The sequence below is a fragment of the Camelus ferus genome, chromosome 8 (assembly GCF_009834535.1).
Source record: "Camelus ferus isolate YT-003-E chromosome 8, BCGSAC_Cfer_1.0, whole genome shotgun sequence".
In the NCBI taxonomy this organism is placed as follows: domain Eukaryota; kingdom Metazoa; phylum Chordata; class Mammalia; order Artiodactyla; family Camelidae; genus Camelus; species Camelus ferus.
This window is the reverse complement of record NC_045703.1, coordinates 48,370,349-48,389,849: the sequence shown is the minus strand read 5'-3', so window position 1 is coordinate 48,389,849 and position 19,501 is coordinate 48,370,349. Positions and strand designations below refer to the sequence as shown.

Genomic DNA, 19,501 nt, shown 5'->3' with positions numbered 1-19,501 from the left:
AATTTAATATGAATGTGGTATGTAATGTATATTATATATACTGTGTGTATATTACATGATATACACACAGTGTATATGTGTAATGTGTAATATTACTTGTGTAATATGTGTAATATTGTGTAATGTGTGTAATATTACTTCTAACCTTCTGTAACTGTTTTAAGAAAAGAAATGGAAAAAGAAAGCAGCCCTGGGGGAATCTTAAAAGGTCCCTGTTAACCTTACAAAAACCGATGATCTTAAATGAAATGAACGTCCTAAGAAAAGAACATGGGAAATGGAAAGAGCTAGGAAGAAGGAGGCAGAGGAAAGTAGCAAGTGGGGCTTAGACAGAAACTGGGTACCTTGGGCTCATTTCTGCTCTTTGGTTATCTGTTCCCTTTATAAAAGGAAAAGTCAGAAGGCAGCGGTCCATCAGTGATGCTTACAAGAGCAGCTTGTGGATATAACATCACAGTATTTACAAGGTGGTAAAGAGAAAATGCTTTTACTTTAAAAGGTGAAGTCAAGGCTTATTACACAGAACTTGCCAAGCTGGATTTATGTTGGTACCGAAAAAGGTATTTAAACAGCATGATTTGAAGAATGAATTTCCAATAGTTCTACCACGATGATCTATGTTTGCGTTCTAAAGCTCTAGATTTTTAAACAATATTTTATGAATTGTGAAATGGAAGCATTGTAGATTCTAATGATAGTAATAGTCTTATCTGTTTGGAATATTCATTTGCTCTAAATGTGTATAGAGTACGATACAGTTTTAAGCAGAAAGTTTTACAAACAAAGAACATTATAGTAACTTCTTTAAGTGACCGTATTTATTTAGTGTAGAGAGGGAGGTCTTATTCATGATTCCTTCTTTTGCTCACATCTGTTTAATTTCTTCTGTGTAATTTTCTTGTGGTCTTTAAAAAAAAGCTTATTTTCATTCTTTTAGATGTCATTTATATCTTTTGTGAAGTGGTGATTATGAGACAAAATAGAAAAATAAATAACAGAAAGGTAGTTAATATATCTGAAACTCCTAGTTTAACCATCAGGTTTTTTTGTTGACAACTAATCTTGTTAAAGAGTCTATAATCCCAGTTCAGAAACAAATAGAACTATCAAAAGAATCTGATGGGATAACCATGTGCTCTTACATAACTAGGCTATAACAGCTAATCATGGAAGCTCTGATCATGGATGTAATAATAAAAACAAAAATGAATTTATTCATGTTAACTAGTCTAGGCTAAACGTCTTCCACAGAAATGTGTCACCTGAGCGAAGGATTGAGGCTTTGAATATTCATCTTAGGGTTTTAAAGGTGAGAAATAAAGATACGTAAGAGAAATTATGGTGGGCCCTACAGGGAGATTTATTCATCAAATCCATCCAATGTTTACTGAACATCAATTATAAGCAAGGCATATGTTCAAAGTGAGGAAAGATATTTGCACAAAATAATCCTTCTCTTTAATGTCTCAAATTACTAAAAAGGTGTAAATATATGCATAGATTCCTAAAATCCCTGCTCAGCTGAGGGAATCGTTGCTAGTGGTGATGAGACCAACGAGGTTATTGGTGGTCTTCAGAGTTGGGGATGAGCTTCAAAACTTCAAGAAAAACTGGGATGAAGATGGGGTTCCTGCTCTAGCTCCTGAAATTCTAGGAGTAGCCAATTACAGAGGCTCAATCAACGCCTCCCCGAGTAACAGATGTCAAGATGTCATGTTTTTTCAAGGCCTTTTTAGGCATCAGAAAGCCTAAGCTGCCTGACATATGGGGTGGCTGGCTCCTTCCCACTGTCAAGTTGTGATGCTACCGTGTAAAATATAGGTGACCCTCTGAATTGCCCACAAAAAATTGTCTAATGCCACGACAATGCCTTCCATACTTTCACTCAATATTTCCAATATATGAAGTGGACGGTCCTATAGTGTAGTTGGAGCATCACAGTAATCTTTCTTTGCTTGGTAAACTGATGCAGTACCCAGTGTTCATAGGGTTACAAAGAATGTTGTGAATTATTAGCTAAAAAGAGAGTGGGAGGACTAGAAAACAATAGTACCCAAATAGGAAAGCTGGCCAGCAATGTTCTAAAAATAATGAAACATGCTCAAATCTACTAAGCACCAAGAAAAAAGTAACTGGAGATGTGGAATCTCCAGGGAATAAAAATCCAAGGGGTTAGTATCAAGTCTGTGGATTATTGCACTTTCATATCCCTGTGTGAGAGGAAGCTCGTGTGTCATACCCTCATGTGATGGATGACACCACTGAGTTACTGATACGATCACAGAAGTGGACAGCTGCAATACCACAGCCCCTTTCTGGGACATAGCTGGAGGCCACCAGTGAGGGAGAATCCTCTCTGTGGGCAGAATTTAAAAGCAGTGCACCTGGTTGTTCAATTTACTTGTAAGGAGAACTGGCCAGACGTGTGATTATAATACCAATTAATGGACAAGAAGAACAGTAAACATCTGACAAGGACTTTGCATCCTCTTCTAGGCAAGGGTTAGTAGGTTTTTGTTGGTCTGCAGGATAGTTGTATCATGTTAGATAGAAATATGACCTTGTCACTGTCCTTTCATGGAGATGAAGTGTGATTTAAGGAGATGCATTTGGGTCCAAGTTGACAAAGGGTGGGCTTGTGATCGTTCATTTTATTCATCAATTTGGCTGGGCCATAGTCCCCAGATATTTGGTCAAACAGTATTCTAGATGTTTCTGTGAGAGTGTTTTTTTGTGGGACATCAGCATTTACATAAGTGGGCTTTGAGTAAAGCAGGTTGTCACCCAGAATGTGGGTGGGCCTCATCCAATCAGTTGAAAGCCTTAATAGAGCAAAACCTGACCCTCCCCCCACCCCCCAACCCCCACCCAAGTAAGAAGGAATTCTGCTGCTAGTAAATGGCCTTCAGGCTTGAACTGCAACAGTGCTTCCCTGCGTCTCCAGCCTGCTGACCACACCACCCTACCCGAGCCCACCCCCCAGATTTTGGACTTGACAGCTTCCATAAGACCATGAACCAATTACTTAAAATCTCTCTCTCTCTCTCAATTCCCTTGCTCTAGAGAACTTTCTCTGGAGGACTAATCCACATGTACGTGTATATAATCACAGAGGATGAGAATACAATTACCCACCAACTTGGTACTAAGCATTTGCCCCACTTGCCCACAGACTATGGCTCTTGCCACTTCTGGCAACCTAACAGTCTTTCTGCGACAGCTGTAAAACTCCTTTGTCCAAGGTGGCACTGCATAATAGGGGCCCTTTTATCAAGACCTTATCACAATGGGGAGAAGGATATTTTTAAAAGATATAAAGTAGAAGGGTTTAGAATTAAAAGTTCATTCATGCTTTCTGGCAATATGAAAGTTGTGGAAGAACTTTATGATTGCAGGACATGAAGGAAAGATTCTGTGAGGTGGCTGTGTTACTCCCTGTGTCCTCAGGCTGGACAAGAGTCCTGAAGCTCTTGGGGAAAATTGACTGAATAATGTAAGTCAAACAGGTTAAGACAACATTCTTTTCTAGAAACCAAATCCAGGTGGTATCGTTAATGAAGAGGGTCTTCCCTCCCTTTATTTCTACATATCTACGAATCCAGCATGACATTTTGCTACCACCATCTACTGAGGGTACCTCTACTTTTCAAGATGATGCGAGGCAGTCACAGAATGCCAGGAAGAGGCTTTGAGAGTACCAGGCAGTCTTCCTGATTATGATACTCTTAGAGAGACAGCTTGTTATCTCTTTCTTTAAATTCTAAGGAAAGAATGGTTCTCCTTCGTTAATTGCCAGTGTCTCATGACTATGAGCAGTGCAGCACCTACAAAACGGGGGAGGTTCATAATGGGAACAGGTCAGAGGGCCTGCAGCTCCAAACAGAAGTAAATGGGATTCTCATTTTTAAATTCTGTCTTTATAGACAGTAAAGAATTTGGGGGCAAAGGAGACTTCGAGGGGCAATGTAACAAAAGAAAAAAGAAGCTACATTTTTCTAACTCTTTGGAAGATTCATCTCTGGTCTTGGAAACAAGAGGCTAAACTGATGTTTTCCCAAGCTGGGCAGGTGAAAACTGAGATGGCCGCCCTCCCAGTGGCTTGATACTCTGAACCTGACAAAGTATCCATTGAATGTTGTCTGTAGAAAAGAGCATCTCCTTGAGTTTTTTGAAACATGGTTATTCAGTATAATCATTTAATGATCCTATTGGCCCAAAAGCCTTGTTTTCAATACCTTCATAGTACTTCATTTATAAAATTTAGCCCTTCTGTTTTTTTGAAGTAACTGAGAAGCATTAATATGTGATATGTAATGAAATAGTTAAAGCTAAAGGTTTTGGGGTTTGGCTTGATTTTGTTTTGCTTTTTATAGTGAGGTGTCACATGGCTGTTTGGAAATGTACCCTTGATTATTTGCTGACAAGAGGAAAACTAAATTTGGTTGAGAACAATTCATGTGCCCAACAATATATCAGGGGCATATTATTAAACCTTTTTTATTAAGCACTTCCTAAGGGGTCAGGCACTCTGCGAGGCACCAGGTATACTCTGGAGAATGAGACAGATAGAGACTACTTTTTAGTTGGGAGAGACAACCACAAGTACCAAAAAAGTCAGATAATGAAACAATATGCAGGTAATTGAAACAGCGATGTTTTCTCTGAGAGCTGGATGGCAAGAAGGATCCAACCACGTGAGCACCAGGGGGAAGCATTCCAGGTGGAGGCTACAGCACAGAATCATCTGAGTCAGCCCCAGGTTTGGCTGCAGAAGGAACAGGGAGCCGAGGGGAGGGGGAGGGGAGAGTGGAAAGAAAGGGAGTTGAAGAGTGATCTGGTGGGAGATTGTCAGGCAGAAGAGAAACGTGAACTGTTCGTGTTGTCTGGTCTTCAATGAACTCGAAGTCTAGAGAGGGACCTGAGATTTCAAAAACTAACAGCCCCCAAATCCCTGACAATGGAGAAGGGTGAAAGCATGGAAAGGATGAGCTGGGGGCAGAGCGTTTTTGCAGGAAGTCCCCTGAGGTGGCTCTGGGCCTTCCCAAGTGTCTTTGTAGATGACCTTTCCCCAGCTATCTCAGAACTGTGCGGTATCAGAGCTACAGGAGAACTTCCAGCACATTCACTTGAGAAAGTGAATATTCTAAATGGTTCACCAACATACTCAAGTCTGGATTTTAATGGCGTGACGGCATAGCTGGGCCTTTGGGAAAGTAGAAATATCTGTAAGCCTGCCTTTGCTTTTGGGGGAGCGCTGTTCGATTTGACAGAATAAATATAGGCCCTGCCCTCCCTGAGAATGGCAACTCTGCCCACCTTGGGCAGCCTTGTTAGATTCGTGACTTAGCACGGTGCCTGGCACAAAAGAGGCACTCCACGGAGGACGGAAGGATTAAAAATAACAGGCCACCATCCGTTGGAGCTTGTATCTCTTTCCTTAACTGGAGGACAAGCTAAATGACCTAGAAGACGTGCCTTCTGTGCTAACTGGCCTTCTCTGACCTGCTTTCAATGACTCTACCCTCTCAATGGGCCCTGTTTACATTCCAGTATTTCCCATCTACCTTGAGCAATGAAAAACTCCTTTGGTTTAGCTTTTGGCTTACTCTCTACTTCTTCACCTTAAACTTTAGCTTTTACTTCAAACACTTAGTAAATAAGCATTTACTCCGTTATCATGGCATTCAGCTCTTTGATACTGCGTCTTCTGGAACATTGTCTATGTGGAGACCAAGGGAGGAGGAGGGAGTTTGAAAACCAAAAAAGATCACCGTTTCAGGCCTTTATAAGAATTTCCATCCAATTGGCCTAAACTTGACCCAGCAGATTAAGTGACCCATACTGTTTCTATTTTTTAAACACAGCACATAACCATTCCTATTTTGATTTCTTGGAGCCCTTTGTGTTATACAATGTGTTCTGTTTGAGGCTGTGATACACGTGGGGTGGGGGTTAAGGAACACAGACACGTCATGTTTTCTATGTGAGATTCCAAGTTGAGCAAGGCACTTAACTAAATTCTTTATTTGTTACTTTTCTCAATTTATATTAAGTATTAGTATGCTCATTGTACAGATTAAGAGATGAAGATTTGGGGGTTGGGTACAGCTCAGTGGTAGAGCACATGCTTAGCATGCATGAAGCCCTGGGTTCAATCCCCAGTACCTCCATTAAAAACAAAGAGAGAGAGAGAAAGATTTAGAGAAACCCTGTCTAAGGTCTCACAAGTGAAGAGCCTCAATTGTAGCCGACTTAAGGGTTCTGCAAAGATTCCTTTCCTCATCATGTGACTGACACTCCTGAGCTTGCTATAGGAGGTGACATCAGAATTTATGAAGCTTACATTCAGGGTTGAAATCAAAAGCAAGCTCACTAAATTCTTTACAGTAAAATGATGCTGGTCCACCTTCTGCCAGCCATCTCGTCCCTCCTGGTTTTCCCGCTGCTAGTTACTGTCACATTTTTCTTACTACATTGCTAGAATGTGTAGGCAGGGTTTACAGGAAACAGTCCGTAGCGGTGGCCCGACCTTCTGTTGCTTCTTGCTAGACTGATTATAGGGTCAGAAATGGCCGCTAACCCATCCAAGACTAGCACCTTAGCTACTGGGGAGTTTCAGATGGACTAATTTTGTTTATTAAAGGATTGGTTTGAAAACAAAAAATGAGGGAGGGATTCACCCTGAGCAAATGAAAGCTTCACCTTTTGAGTTTCACTTTAGTTTAGCAAAAGATGTCTGCCAGAAATCCAGGCTTTTTATTTACTATCAGCACTTTGTAAGTAAAGTTGGGGTGCAAGGGAGCCCTTTATACTGTCTTCGTGTCGGTTACAACTTTAATATGTGTGCCCCAAGAAGGGCTCGCCCTGCAAAGAAATTCCAAGCCCTGTGCTGCCTGAACTCTGAGGCTGGGCTGCAGGACACGCAGGGGACGCAGGTGCAGACGTGGGGTCACTCTGGACAGAGTAAGTCGAGAGGCCCTGAAGCCCGAAGCCCTCTGGCCTGATCCTCACCACAGTGCCTGACATTTTATCACTGCAAATTAATTTTTCAATCAACAAAGGCCTTTTAAGATGGAAATGCCTAGCAGTAAACAAATGCCTACCCAAAAATGCCTAATAATAAAGCAACGTCAGTAATACGTAAGACTTCAGGGAAAGCCATGGTCTTTTTGTGTTTAGAAAGTCACAGATAGTATTGAATTTTGACTTCAAAAATTTTCCAACTTGTTCTTGAATTATTTTTCATAATCATGTAGAAATTTCCTTGGATGTCATTTTCCAGGGCCATCCTGAGAGCCAACTATAAAGCTGTTGAATAAGTTCTGTGCCTCACCCACAGAACTCACAGTGTATTCTCATCGACAGTTATTTTGTGTTTTTATTTCTTGTTCGTTGGATTACGCTACATCAGATGTTGACAGCGTTACAGAGAAGGTGAGCTTTCAGCCCAGCACAGACCCACTGGCTTGTTGCTCTCTGGATTTCTATTCCGGCCATGTCCAGAGCTACCACTGGCCTCCCTCCTTTAATTTATCCCCTGATTGAAGTCCAAAAGTTACTATAAAACTATCCCCCTCCCCCAACTTTCTTGTGGTCCGACTTTCTAGAAAGGATGGGCAGAGAACATTGGTGTTATCACCTCTGACAGATCGCTAATCCCTGTGCTAGATTATAACCACGCTTGTCTGAACTTTCACTCATCTTCCATCCATACATAAATGCCCTCATTCCAACTTCCAACACTTCCTTATATGTTTGTGTATGCAAATTTGTTCATTTTTTAATGAGATAAGGCTAGTATAAAAAAAAAAGCAAATGTCCTTCGAAGGAGTAACAGTTAAATGATCAATCACATTTTATTTTGAATTAACTTTTCAAAATATATTGGAACATTTCCCTTTTTGAAAGGGATTTTCCTGGGTGGCTTTTAGATCTCTTCACAAGAAGGTTCAATTCACCTTTGTGGGTAATTCCCCCACCTGTCCCCTCACTATGCAAGGTCATTTTTACCACTGTCTCTTGCATCTCATACAATCTTTGATGCATAGTTCTAGAAGAACCTCTGGATGAATGGATGAATGAATTCCACCATGCCTAGAGCTATGTCAGACATGGAGATGCCAATGCAGGATAGTAATCAGCAGTCCTTCAAATGGGTATATTTTTTAAGACATTATTTGGTGGAGGGGAGAGGATTAGGTTTTTTTATTTTATTATTATTATTTTTAATGGAGGTACTGGGGATTGAACCCAGGACCTTGTGCATGCTAAGCACGCACTCTACCACTGAGCTATACCCTTCCCTGCAAGGCATTATCAATTCCATATTTACTGGGGGGAGATGGACAGGCAGTGGGGGGGGGGCAGATTTGTGCCAGCTAAGATCTTTTTCATTTCACTTGAAAGTGCTGCCTTCAGCAGCAGCAGCAAGAGGGCCATATACATTTGCTTGCCTGTAAAGTCCCAGTCAGGACCATATTTCCAAATTATTCCAGAGATGCTACATAGCACGTTAAAGTTTGGTGCTCATGCTATTTCCTCTGCCTACAATGCCTTTCCTCTTCTGTACCTAGCTCGTCTTTCCAGGATCAGACCAAATATTATTTCTTTGTGGAGACTTTCCTCAATAATACCACATCGGCTGCCTCTCCCCAGTAGAAAATTCCTCTCTGTTGTTCCATGGCAGATGGCTCAGGCCTTTAACACTCCTCGTGCTGGATTATAATGTACATGTGTGTTTCCCCACTTAGAATGAGTACTTCTGTGAAGTCAGATAACTGGATTACTCATCTGTGTCCCTTGATCTTAATATTTGTGCTTACCTAATGAAAGCGTGTTAAATGCTTGCACAAATTAATAAATAGTGGAAAAGGAGGGAAAGAGGGAGGAAGGAAAGAAGGAAGGACAGAATGAAGGATGGATTGGTCCAACATCTCCTACGGTAATTAGCTGAGAGCTGGGTTTTGAGTCAGTCAGCATTACTGGGAAGAGAGATAGGAGGCAATATTTCAGCATTTGAGGGACCACAGAGTATGTCACTGCCATGGTGGAGGGGGGAGTGGGAGAGGCATAGGAGTCAACTTCAGGGACAAAGAAATGTTACTTGAAGGAGAGAAATCTGATCCTAAAAGCAAGCTTTGATACCTCACGATTTTGCCTATCATCCGTCCAACCCAGAAGAAAAATAACAATAATTGCTTAATCCTTAATCATTAAAAAATGTTGTTAGAGAAAACAACCTAAGGTCTCCAGACCAGACAGCTACATGTACATTATTTAACAAAACCCTATTCCAAAGTTTTTACAGTGTATAGTCATGTTTATTCAAAACGATTGTCTTGGGGAAAAAAAGAATAAGATCTGTATAAGTAAAGCATGTAGTTTTGTGGGTTTTAATAACTCTTAATACCATTATTCTAGATAATGAGTTCTCTTACTTATCTACTGTATCACATTCCTAACTCCTTTGTGCATGTCAATTTTGACAATTATGAATACGAAGGTAATAATCACTATAGAACCTGTGTTCTATAAATAGACATTTATTTAACCACCATTGCTAGTTACTTATCTATAATAGCTATGCTGAATAAGCTCGTTTGTCATCACCATTTTCTATTTGATGAATACTGGAAAAAAGACATGCACTTGGTGTCAACCTCCAACAAAAACTGATCCATTTCTTTGCTCTCTGGAGTAATAATTATATTTTCTGGCATTTCTATGCACTTTTTTTGTTGATGCTCCAGGGAAACAAGTTTCTATGCATTAACCAATAAGCATGGGAACCTAAACTGTGCACAGGATTGCTCTAGGATTTATGACACTTTGAGCAATACAAAATAATTATATTGCCCTGTTATCAATAAAAGATATTGTATCTAAGGAATGAAGACTAACACAGCTGACACATTAATTAAAGAAGTAGTCCAAGGGGGTGATAAGTTCTTATAAAAATATTTTTCAAAGTATTTCCCCTAATATGTTGAGAAATACCAGGAATTGGTTTTCTAAATCTTTACTTTAAATGGAAAGAATAATACCTTAATAAAGCTTTCAGGTTGTTGTATTTATAGTTCATTATTAAGGAGAGATAAAGTGGAAAATCGAAAATGATTTTCGTATTAAAATACACTTGCATTGGAAAATGCTTTGTTTCAGTGCAAACATTACAACTTGGTGATTAATTCCCATTTGAAAGTTTTGATTGCAATTTTCCCAGTATAAGGCATAAATGAGACGATTGGCTTGGAGGAGTAATTAACGTATCTCATATCAAGCCGCCTTTACATTTTCTTTGCACAAGGTGGTGTAGAGAAATTACCTGGAACTGATTAAACCTCAGGAGAGAAGTGGGGGAAAGCATGCATTTGGGAGCAGTTCTCCCGGAGAACGCGAGCGCCCTCTAGGTTGTATTTATAAGCAGAGTCTTGTGACGCAACTCCGGTCCCTTCACCAGCAGGGAGTAAGAGGGAAGGGGCCGGATTCCTCCCGGTGGGAGCATTATCTAGACCAAAGAAAGAGGCTGGCGACGGGAAGGAAGAACCGATCAGGCGTCTGAATAGCGGCCACAGGACAACCTAAAGCCTGTCCAGAGTTAACGGGAGCGGGTCATACACAGTTCCCCCGCCTACTTCCCCCTACCCCATCCACCCGCCGCCATGTGTCACCTTCCTGTTCGGAAGTCTTAGTAGGTTGCCTGGACAGAACAGGGGGCGCCTGCTCCACCCATCAGGTATCCGGTTGGAAGAAAAGCTAGTCTCAACAACTGGATTCCCTCCGTTAAATGATAAGTTTAGCAGACCATCCGTCTCCAACTGCTGAACATTAGGGTAGGGGGAGGAGGGCGCACATCAGACGTTCCTCTTCTGTTCCAACCACAAATCATATGGTTGTGCCTCTTCTCTATTCCACTTAGAGCCCTCTAACTTAAATTCCACGTTCCTCCTGGAATGCCGGCAGAGCTTCTTTGAGAAAATGAACCCTGTGCATGTGTTTTGAATTTTTTCCGTGATGATAATCAGTCAAGTTACATTTCTTGTGTGTCTTGCTGGGGGTGTAATAAACCCAGGACACTGATGACTGTAATTTTCTGGGTGATGTTGCAATGAAGGGAATAAGTGGCCCAGTGTTGAACTTTGCAGCTTGCTCCCTTCCTGTATGTAAATTGCCTTCATATAAAGTGGGGTTCATAACAGGGCTGGGACAGCTGCCTCTGACTCGTGCTGTCTTGTCATCTCAGTTTCCAACCTTATCAGGCACATAGCAGGGAGGCTGCTCCAAGCATAACTAACCTCTCCCTCCAGCCTCCAGAAAGGAATCCCCAACCTTCATATCCTAGGCAACTTGAAGAATGAAAGAGGAGGCTATAAAATCCCCTTTGAAAGGTTTGTCTGCTTTTACTACTATAATTTGGATGGAATGAGTAAAACAAAGATGTTTCAGAGGATTGGGGGTTGCTTGGCATGGGGAGGAGACAGGAGATGGGGAGTAGGGGAGGATCTCTGATGGAGATTTCTTGATGTTTAAAAACCGAACAAGCAGAAATCTTGGTGCAGATTGGTGTTTCTGGGCATCCTTTGAAAAATCTGCTCTCTCAAAAGGGGAAGGAACCATGTGGGAGCAGGGCTAGGCTAGGCTTGTTGATTAAGGGGGCACTGGCAATAACAAAGTCATATTCTAGGAAAAACCCATGCAAGAGGAAGCAGAAATGGGCCAGTTACTGTGATTTGGAGTTTCCTCAACATTGCTTTAGGTTGAAGTGTCAGTTTCAGGCAATCCTTAGTGCTTTTTTAAGAGTGGGAAATTTCCCAGCCAGTCTCCAGGAGAGAGGATGTGTGTTCTCTTATGCCAGTTTGGGGCTGTTGTAACTGAGCAAACCAAGAAGCAGTTGAGGCTACAGATGGCATTGGGGCAAATGAGGTGGTTGTGAGTGCAAAACAAGTTCTTGTCCAGAACCAGAGAAAAAACTTTACATGCTAGTCTTGGTTTTGACATCTGGTATTTCGGAGTGTGTCAGATCCAGTAGGCAACTTTAAAATGGCAGGGCCAGCAACGGGTCATGGCAGGGCAGTCACCGCAGACAGCACCAGCGAGCGCCAGGTATCCGGCCCTGCAAATCTTAGTAACTTGCAGCTCTCTCCCCTCCTGGCCCAGCTGGCAATCAGACTGCAGCTCCCAGGCATCTCCCAGCGGCCGGGTTACTGGCAGGCACCGCACCGCTACTTTGCAGAGCTTTCCTCCTGGCTTTGCTTTCTGGAGCGGAGGAGGCACCCGGCTAATCTCTCAGGATTTAAGGAGTCAGTTTATCTGGGACTTGAGAGAAAGAGCAAAGTGGTAAAACTTTTAAGTCTCCTGGGTCAGCCCTGAAATAAACCCAAGGAAGGGTAGGGAAAACACAGACTAAGGGATCTGAAGACAATGGGATGCGACCCGGCGGAGTTTTCAGGTCGGGGAGCGGGAGAGGGAACCTCCGGAGTCGATGATGCCCGGAGTGTCGACACCGCACCGCCCCGGGGTCAAGCCAGGTCGGTCCCCTAACTTGCCACCTCTTCACGTGTTCTTGGCATGGCAGGGATTAAAAATGCAAGGGAAAAAAATTACATGCGCTACGGACAGAATGTTCTCAAAGATTACTTTAGGGGGAAAAAAAAATAGAGAAATGCAGTTTTTTTTTCCTTTAGTGCAGAGACGAATTTTATTTCCGCCCCCTCCCCTCCACATTCCTGACCTCTCCCTCCCCCTTCCCTCTTTCTTTCCTTCCTTCCTCCTCTTCCAAGTTCTGGGATTTTTCAGTCTTGCTTGGCTTTGGCCGAAAGCACAAAAAAGGCGTTTTCGGAAGCGGCTCGGCCGTGCACAAGGGCCATTTGTTTGTTTTGGGACTCGGGGCAGGAAATCTTGCCCGGCCTGAGTCACGGCGGCTCCTTCAAGGAAACGTCAGTGTTCTCTTGTCGCCCTCGCCCGCTGCGCGCCGGGCCTCCGCTGCCCATGGGGGAGATGCAGGGCGCGCTGGCCAGGGCCCGGCTCGAGTCCCTGCTCCGGCCCCGCCACAAAAAGAGGGCCGAGGCGCAGAAAAGGAGCGAGTCCTTCCTGCTGACCGGACTGGGTAAGCGCCGCTGCTGGCACGCCGGGGACTTGTCTCCCCTACTTCCCCACTCGTTGCTGGGATCCCGCCAGAGGGGCTGGGGGTGTACTGAGGATGGAGGAATGGGGCCGGGGTTGGAGGGAGGCGGGAGCGGGGGATCGGCCGGGCGCCCTGGCTCCATGCTGACCCCGAAGATAAGGACAACAGGGGCCACCCTCCCCCGGCGCTGCCGCTCTGTGCCCCAAAGATAACTCCGGCTGGCGGTGCGCGGCCACCCGGCAAGGGCTGCGGAGGCTGCCGCATGAATTAGGGGAGAGGATCAGGGTCTGCGCCGGGGTCGCGAGTGAATCCGAGCTGAGGGTTTGAGAAACCACGGTGGGCACACAGCCACCCCGACCGCCGCGCACTGGGCAGAAAGCGCTCAGATTTCCTGATCTGCCGCGACTCTGATTTCCCTCGCTGGGCGGAATAAATGAGAAAGGTGGAAAATTACCCCGGCCGCTCCCTCCCTCCCTCCCCGCCCCCTCTGCCTGCGGTTTCCCTGTCTCCGGCCCGGGAGCAGAGGGAGGCCGATAACAGCCCCGCGCCCGGACCTCCCCGGGAGGTCCCCGCGCCCCCTCCCCGCCCCGGGCTGGCCCTCTCGCCAGGGGCGGAGCCGTCCGCCGCCTGCCGCTTTGCCGCCAGCCGAGCCGCGCGGCGGCCGGGGGCGGGGCCGGGGGAGGGGCCGCGCCGAGCCGCTTCCTCATTGTCGCGTGGGATCCGCCCCCGCGGCCGCACAACGCTTATAAAGGCGGCGGCGCGGCCCCGGCGCAGAGTTGGCAGAGCCGGTCTCCCATCGCTAACGACTCCCTGCGCCCTGTCTGTGGCGATGACGGTGAAAACCGAGGCGGCTAGGGACACCCTCACTTACTCCAGAATGAGGGGAATGGTAGCAATTCTCATCGGTGAGTGTAGGAGTCCGACTGGACTTCTTTCTCGGTTACGCGGAGTGGAAATTTTTGAAAGTCCCGGATCAGATTAGTGTTTGCGGCGTCGTCGGACGTTACAAAACCGTCTAGACATTTATTTCTCCTCTCTAATTCACAGCTTTCATGAAACAGAGAAGGATGGGCCTGAACGACTTTATTCAGAAGATTGCCAATAACTCCTATGCATGCAAACAGTAAGTTCGGGGGGATTTGGGAAAATAAAAAAGTAGTAAATTTCCATCTACCAGCAGCACAGACGCATTCTCATCTGTAAATTGATCAGGAAGCCGAAGACTTCCAGGGGATGGGGAACCCCTTTTCTCTTTAAGTTCTAACTATTGGAAACATTTAAAACATTAAAGTTAATTTGCTCATTTGGCTTGTTCTAAAGATGCAAAATAAAGTTTTCGTGTGCCTAACTCACCCCCAGTCTCCATGAGAAACAACGCTTATCTCTGTATTTAATTGGGTTTATTACTTTCTTTAACTAGTATTTTCTTTATCTGAGTGATTGATTTTGGGTGTTCTTAAACACTGAAATCTCCGGAAAAGTTAAGCCAGTAACTCACTATTGGTGTTGGTCTGCCCCCTTGTGGCGAGTTAGGAGATTCTAAATTGTTCCTTTCTTTGCAGCCCTGAAGTTCAGTCCATTCTGAAAATCTCCCAGCCTCAGGAACCTGAGCTTATGAATGCCAACCCTTCTCCTCCGGTAAGTGTTCTCTATTCATGATGCATCAGTGGTGGAATCTTGTAAATGAGTCAGCCAGTCTCCTACACTGATGAATTAAAATAGCATTTCTAAAATGCCTCTTCAGTTCATGGCATAACAAGTGACATAATCACTTAAATATTGAATCAGTGGAGTAATCTAAAAGGCATATTCTATAACAGTGCTTTCTACTTAACAGCACCTTGATTGTGTACAATTTCCATACCCTCATTTGCAATATTAGTGACATGTATGGAAGAAAAGTAGTTTTGAATGTGCTTATAGATGTATGGGGACTTGCCTCAGTTATCTGCAGATGTAATACCTTTTACGTTGACTGTACTTTATTATCGATATCTTCCTTTGAAGCATGGATATTAAAAGAAATTTTATTTTCCAGCCAAGTCCTTCTCAGCAAATCAACCTTGGCCCATCATCCAATCCTCATGCTAAACCATCTGACTTTCACTTCTTGAAAGTGATTGGGAAGGGCAGTTTTGGAAAGGTAATTTTACTTCTGATGCTCTCATTATTTACAGTCTTTCGTACACTTTTTTCACATTCTCCCTGGATGAGAATAGCAAAATGATTTATACTTTAAATTGCAGGTTCTTCTAGCAAGACACAAAGCAGAAGAAGCATTCTATGCAGTCAAAGTTTTACAGAAGAAAGCAATCCTGAAAAAGAAGGAGGTATGAGATGTGTCTGCTGGTTGGGGTTGGCGAGGAGACAGGCATAGACATTATCTTGGAATCTTGATGCCAAGTTGAAATTTGCCACTAAATCTTAATTGTCCTTTTTCTAGGAAAAGCATATTATGTCCGAGCGGAATGTCCTACTGAAGAATGTGAAACACCCTTTCCTGGTGGGCCTTCACTTCTCTTTCCAGACTGCTGACAAATTGTACTTTGTCCTCGACTACATTAATGGTGGAGAGGTGAGCAGAAGGGATGGGAGCCCCGATCCTTGCGCGTCTGTGCACAGTCTCCATCATTTTAATTTGAGAGGAAAGTTTTTAAAAGAGACTTAGTAGGGGGAAAAGTTACCAGAATTAGCATTTCCTTTAACCTGCCAGCTTTCAAATGGTTAATAGACTATTTAGGGCACTTCCTGCAATTGTTCTCTTTAGCTGTCTGTGTCCAGACTAATTCAGTGCATTGTGCTCAGGCTCTGGTGACCAAGGCTAACTCCGTTCTGTCTCCCGCAGTTGTTCTACCATCTCCAGAGGGAGCGTTGCTTCCTGGAACCACGGGCCCGGTTCTATGCTGCTGAAATAGCCAGTGCCTTGGGTTACCTGCACTCTCTGAACATCGTTTATAGGTGAGCCGAAGAGCTCTTAAGGCTACCTTCCCAGGTGTAGCCTTTGATGGGCCTTAAAATAATTTGTGTTCAGGCACAACTTGGTCACCTAAAACCAGCATGTGAGCTGCCTTGACTCCATGCCACTAGGAAACTGGCCAACTAGGATTGTGCCTAATCCTGAATAGATTAACAGAACAAGGACTCCCTTTTTATTTTCACTAACACAACCATACTGAATGTAGAATGCCTCTAATACCCCTAGCAATGATCTTTACACAGGATCGCTTATGCGGTGAAATTAACTTACACGACTGTCTGTCCATTTTTTTTTACAGAGACTTGAAACCAGAAAATATTTTGCTAGATTCGCAGGGACACATTGTCCTTACTGACTTCGGACTCTGCAAGGAGAACATTGAACACAATGGCACAACATCCACTTTCTGCGGCACCCCTGAGGTAGGAGTGCTCCTGATTTGGACTGGTCTGCCCCCTCCTCCAGGAAGAAAGAATGCAGAAGTGATTTAACTACAGAAAGAGTAAATGGTTCCTGCAGATTTTTTAGTCCAGTTCAGTGCAAGTAAGATACATTTGCTGCTTGAGGCATGAGAAATTCCAAGGCCTCATGTTGCTTTAATTAAAACTAGCTGTTTGCAAGATCCATGTCATAAAAGGTTTCTAAATCCCCAAGTAAGATCTGTGGGATGCCCAATAGCTTCCTAAACATATACATGGCCAGTCAGTCTCAAAGTCCAGCAGTTTTACCAGGAAGTAAGCCAAAGAGACAGATCCTCCGAGTGGACCCAAGGTCTCTTAGCCCTTTCAAAGTGCACACCTGGTCTTGGGATTGCGGGTTTCGGGGGCTCTAAACTCTCTCTTTTCCTGGTCTGTCTTTCAGTATCTTGCACCTGAGGTGCTTCATAAGCAGCCTTATGACAGGACCGTGGACTGGTGGTGCCTGGGGGCCGTCTTATATGAGATGCTCTATGGCCTGGTGAGTAGCCCGTGGAAGACCGTGGAGTATTGCTCCTGGTTGATGTATGCTCCCTAGAATGCAGTCTGCAAATCCAGGCTTATCTGGGGACACAGGCTCCAGTGCAGACCTGTTCATTGTGTCTTGCCCTTTGTCAGTTAACTTATCAAATGCTGATAAGACAGGTCTGTAGGTTATTCTCTAAGTGTCTTAGGGTAAATGCTTACCTCCCTGGTGGATTTTTCTTATGTAAATTCAGCTTACTATATATGGGCCGCACTTAAACCTATGTGAGAATGAAAAACATGGCTTATTGGCATCTACGCCCTGATAAGAGTTGCAAAGTAGACACTTAAAACTCCAGGGCAAAGAAAACCTATTAAGGGAAAGACTTAGTCCAATCCAGTTTCCAGTTTAAGACTTAATCGGTAATGGATTCTCTACAGAACTTCCAATTAAGTATTAAGTAGCCTTCCCCCTTCTTTCAGCCTCCCTTTTATAGCCGAAACACAGCTGAGATGTACGACAACATTCTGAACAAGCCCCTCCAGTTGAAGCCAAATATTACAAACTCTGCAAGACACGTCCTAGAGGGCCTCCTGCAGAAGGACAGGACGAAGAGGCTGGGTGCCAAGGATGACTTTGTGAGTAATGTGTTCCTGTTCTCCTGGGCTGTCTGGGCCAAGCACTAGACCTCACCGCCTTTCTTGAATGTCGCCTGTCTAAACTCGTGTTTCTTCCTCAACAGATGGAGATTAAGAATCACGTCTTCTTCTCCCTCATTAACTGGGATGATCTCATTAATAAGAAGATTACTCCCCCTTTTAACCCAAATGTGGTGAGTAGCTCTCTCTCTCCTGATGTAGCGAGGCCCAAAGGGCATTTCTTTAAGTCAGAGTTGGGAGGGGTGGGGAAGGGTAGCCCTCCAGGAATAAATTGGCAGATATTTGATTCATAAACCATTATCTATTTTACCTACAAAAAAAGTAGAACTTTTGTTTCAACAAAGCTCACATGATTTTTCAACACACTTATAAATTAAAGCACCGAGAGGCCCAAAGTAAGCCTGAGCCCCATAGTGTGAATGTGGTGTGGCTTTGGACTCTGTACCTGAAGTGGTGGGGGATGGGAGGCTTCCGTGTAGTGCCCTGAAGACTTAGCGCCAGTACTTAAAGCCGGCCTGGGGATCTCAGGACTTCTGCCCTGTCTGCACAGTGAATTCTTGACACCGAGTGTGTTTTCTCCCTCGACAGAGTGGACCCAGTGACCTACGGCACTTTGACCCCGAGTTCACTGAAGAGCCGGTCCCCAACTCCATCGGCCGGTCTCCCGACAGCATCCTCCTCACAGCCAGTGTCAAGGAGGCGGCCGAGGCCTTCCTGGGCTTTTCCTATGCGCCCCCTGTGGACTCTTTCCTCTGAACAGTCTTGGGGTTGGTTGCAGAGGATTTTTCCATGTGTTTTGGGAACGTTTTAGTTAGCCTCTTGGCGGAGCCGCCCGCTGACAGGACATCTTAAAAGAGAATTTGCACATCCCCGGAAGCTTGCACCTCTTGGCAGTCTTATTGCACACTGTTTGCTGGAAGCTTTTCGAAAAGCACATCCTCCTCAGTGAGCTAATGAGGTTTTTCCTTCCTTCCAATGTGGTGCTATCTCTGAAATGAGCATTAGCGTGCCGCCCGAGACAGAGGCAGTGGTCTCGTTAGAAGGAGGGCGCTGTTCTAAGAAGGAGCTTCTGAAGGTCTGTCTGGGCTGTGATAACGAATCTTATGAAATGTGCCTTTTCTGATGAGATCGCGTTAGCTCCAAAGCTTTTCCTAGTGCCGAGTGTTTCTGTTCTCTGTTTCCCCTCGTGGACTTCCTGTGTGATCAGCTGTATGAGTGTGGTGTGCTTGCTCACAGAAGGACTCAGTTCTAAGCATCAATGTGACACTTGCAGGACACTACAACGTGGGACATTGTTTGTTTCTTCCATATTTGGAAGATCAATTTATGTGTAGACTGTTTTTTTTTTTTGTAAGATATAGTTAATAACTAAAATTTATTGAAAATGGTCTTGCAATGACTTGTATCCAGATGCTTAAAGAAAGCATTGCTGCTACAAATATTTCTATTTTTAGAAAGGGTTTTTATGGACCAATGCCCCAGTTGTCAGTCAGAGCCTGGTGTTTTCATTGTTTAAAATGTCACCTGTAAAATGGGCATTATTTATGTGTTTGGTTTTTTTTTTTTTTGCATTCCTGATAATTGTATGTATTGTATAAAGGAAGTCTGTACATTGGGTTGTAACACTAGTATATTTAAACTTACAGGCTTATTTGTAATGTAAACCACCATTTTAATGTACTGTAATTAACATGGTTATAATATGTACAATTCTTCCCCCCTCCACCACCACACACCTTTTTTTGTGTGTGATAAACCAACTTTGGTTTGCAATAAAACCTTGAAAAATATTTACATAAA

General features: G+C 44.0%; 1 protein-coding gene across 4 annotated transcripts in view; it reads left to right on the top strand.

The window, feature by feature from the left end:
* Nucleotides 1-19,501, top strand: part of SGK1 (serum/glucocorticoid regulated kinase 1) — a 106,025-nt gene extending 86,524 nt beyond the window's left edge. Inside the window, exons 1-12 of one of the 4 annotated variants that reach the window (XM_006188460.3) lie at nucleotides 11,050-11,387; nucleotides 14,171-14,246; nucleotides 14,686-14,761; nucleotides 15,162-15,266; nucleotides 15,370-15,453; nucleotides 15,567-15,698; nucleotides 15,969-16,081; nucleotides 16,399-16,522; nucleotides 16,962-17,057; nucleotides 17,525-17,680; nucleotides 17,785-17,874; nucleotides 18,290-19,501. In XM_006188460.3, the coding sequence (XP_006188522.1) occupies nucleotides 11,354-11,387; nucleotides 14,171-14,246; nucleotides 14,686-14,761; nucleotides 15,162-15,266; nucleotides 15,370-15,453; nucleotides 15,567-15,698; nucleotides 15,969-16,081; nucleotides 16,399-16,522; nucleotides 16,962-17,057; nucleotides 17,525-17,680; nucleotides 17,785-17,874; nucleotides 18,290-18,457 (1,254 nt within the window). In that variant the 5' untranslated portion in view covers nucleotides 11,050-11,353 and the 3' untranslated portion in view covers nucleotides 18,458-19,501. Of the gene's footprint in view, nucleotides 1-11,049; nucleotides 11,388-12,789; nucleotides 13,106-13,871; nucleotides 14,029-14,170; nucleotides 14,247-14,685; nucleotides 14,762-15,161; nucleotides 15,267-15,369; nucleotides 15,454-15,566; nucleotides 15,699-15,968; nucleotides 16,082-16,398; nucleotides 16,523-16,961; nucleotides 17,058-17,524; nucleotides 17,681-17,784; nucleotides 17,875-18,289 lie in introns of those variants that run through there. The other 3 variants (XM_006188458.3, XM_006188459.3, XM_006188457.2) reach the window with 3 other exon arrangements.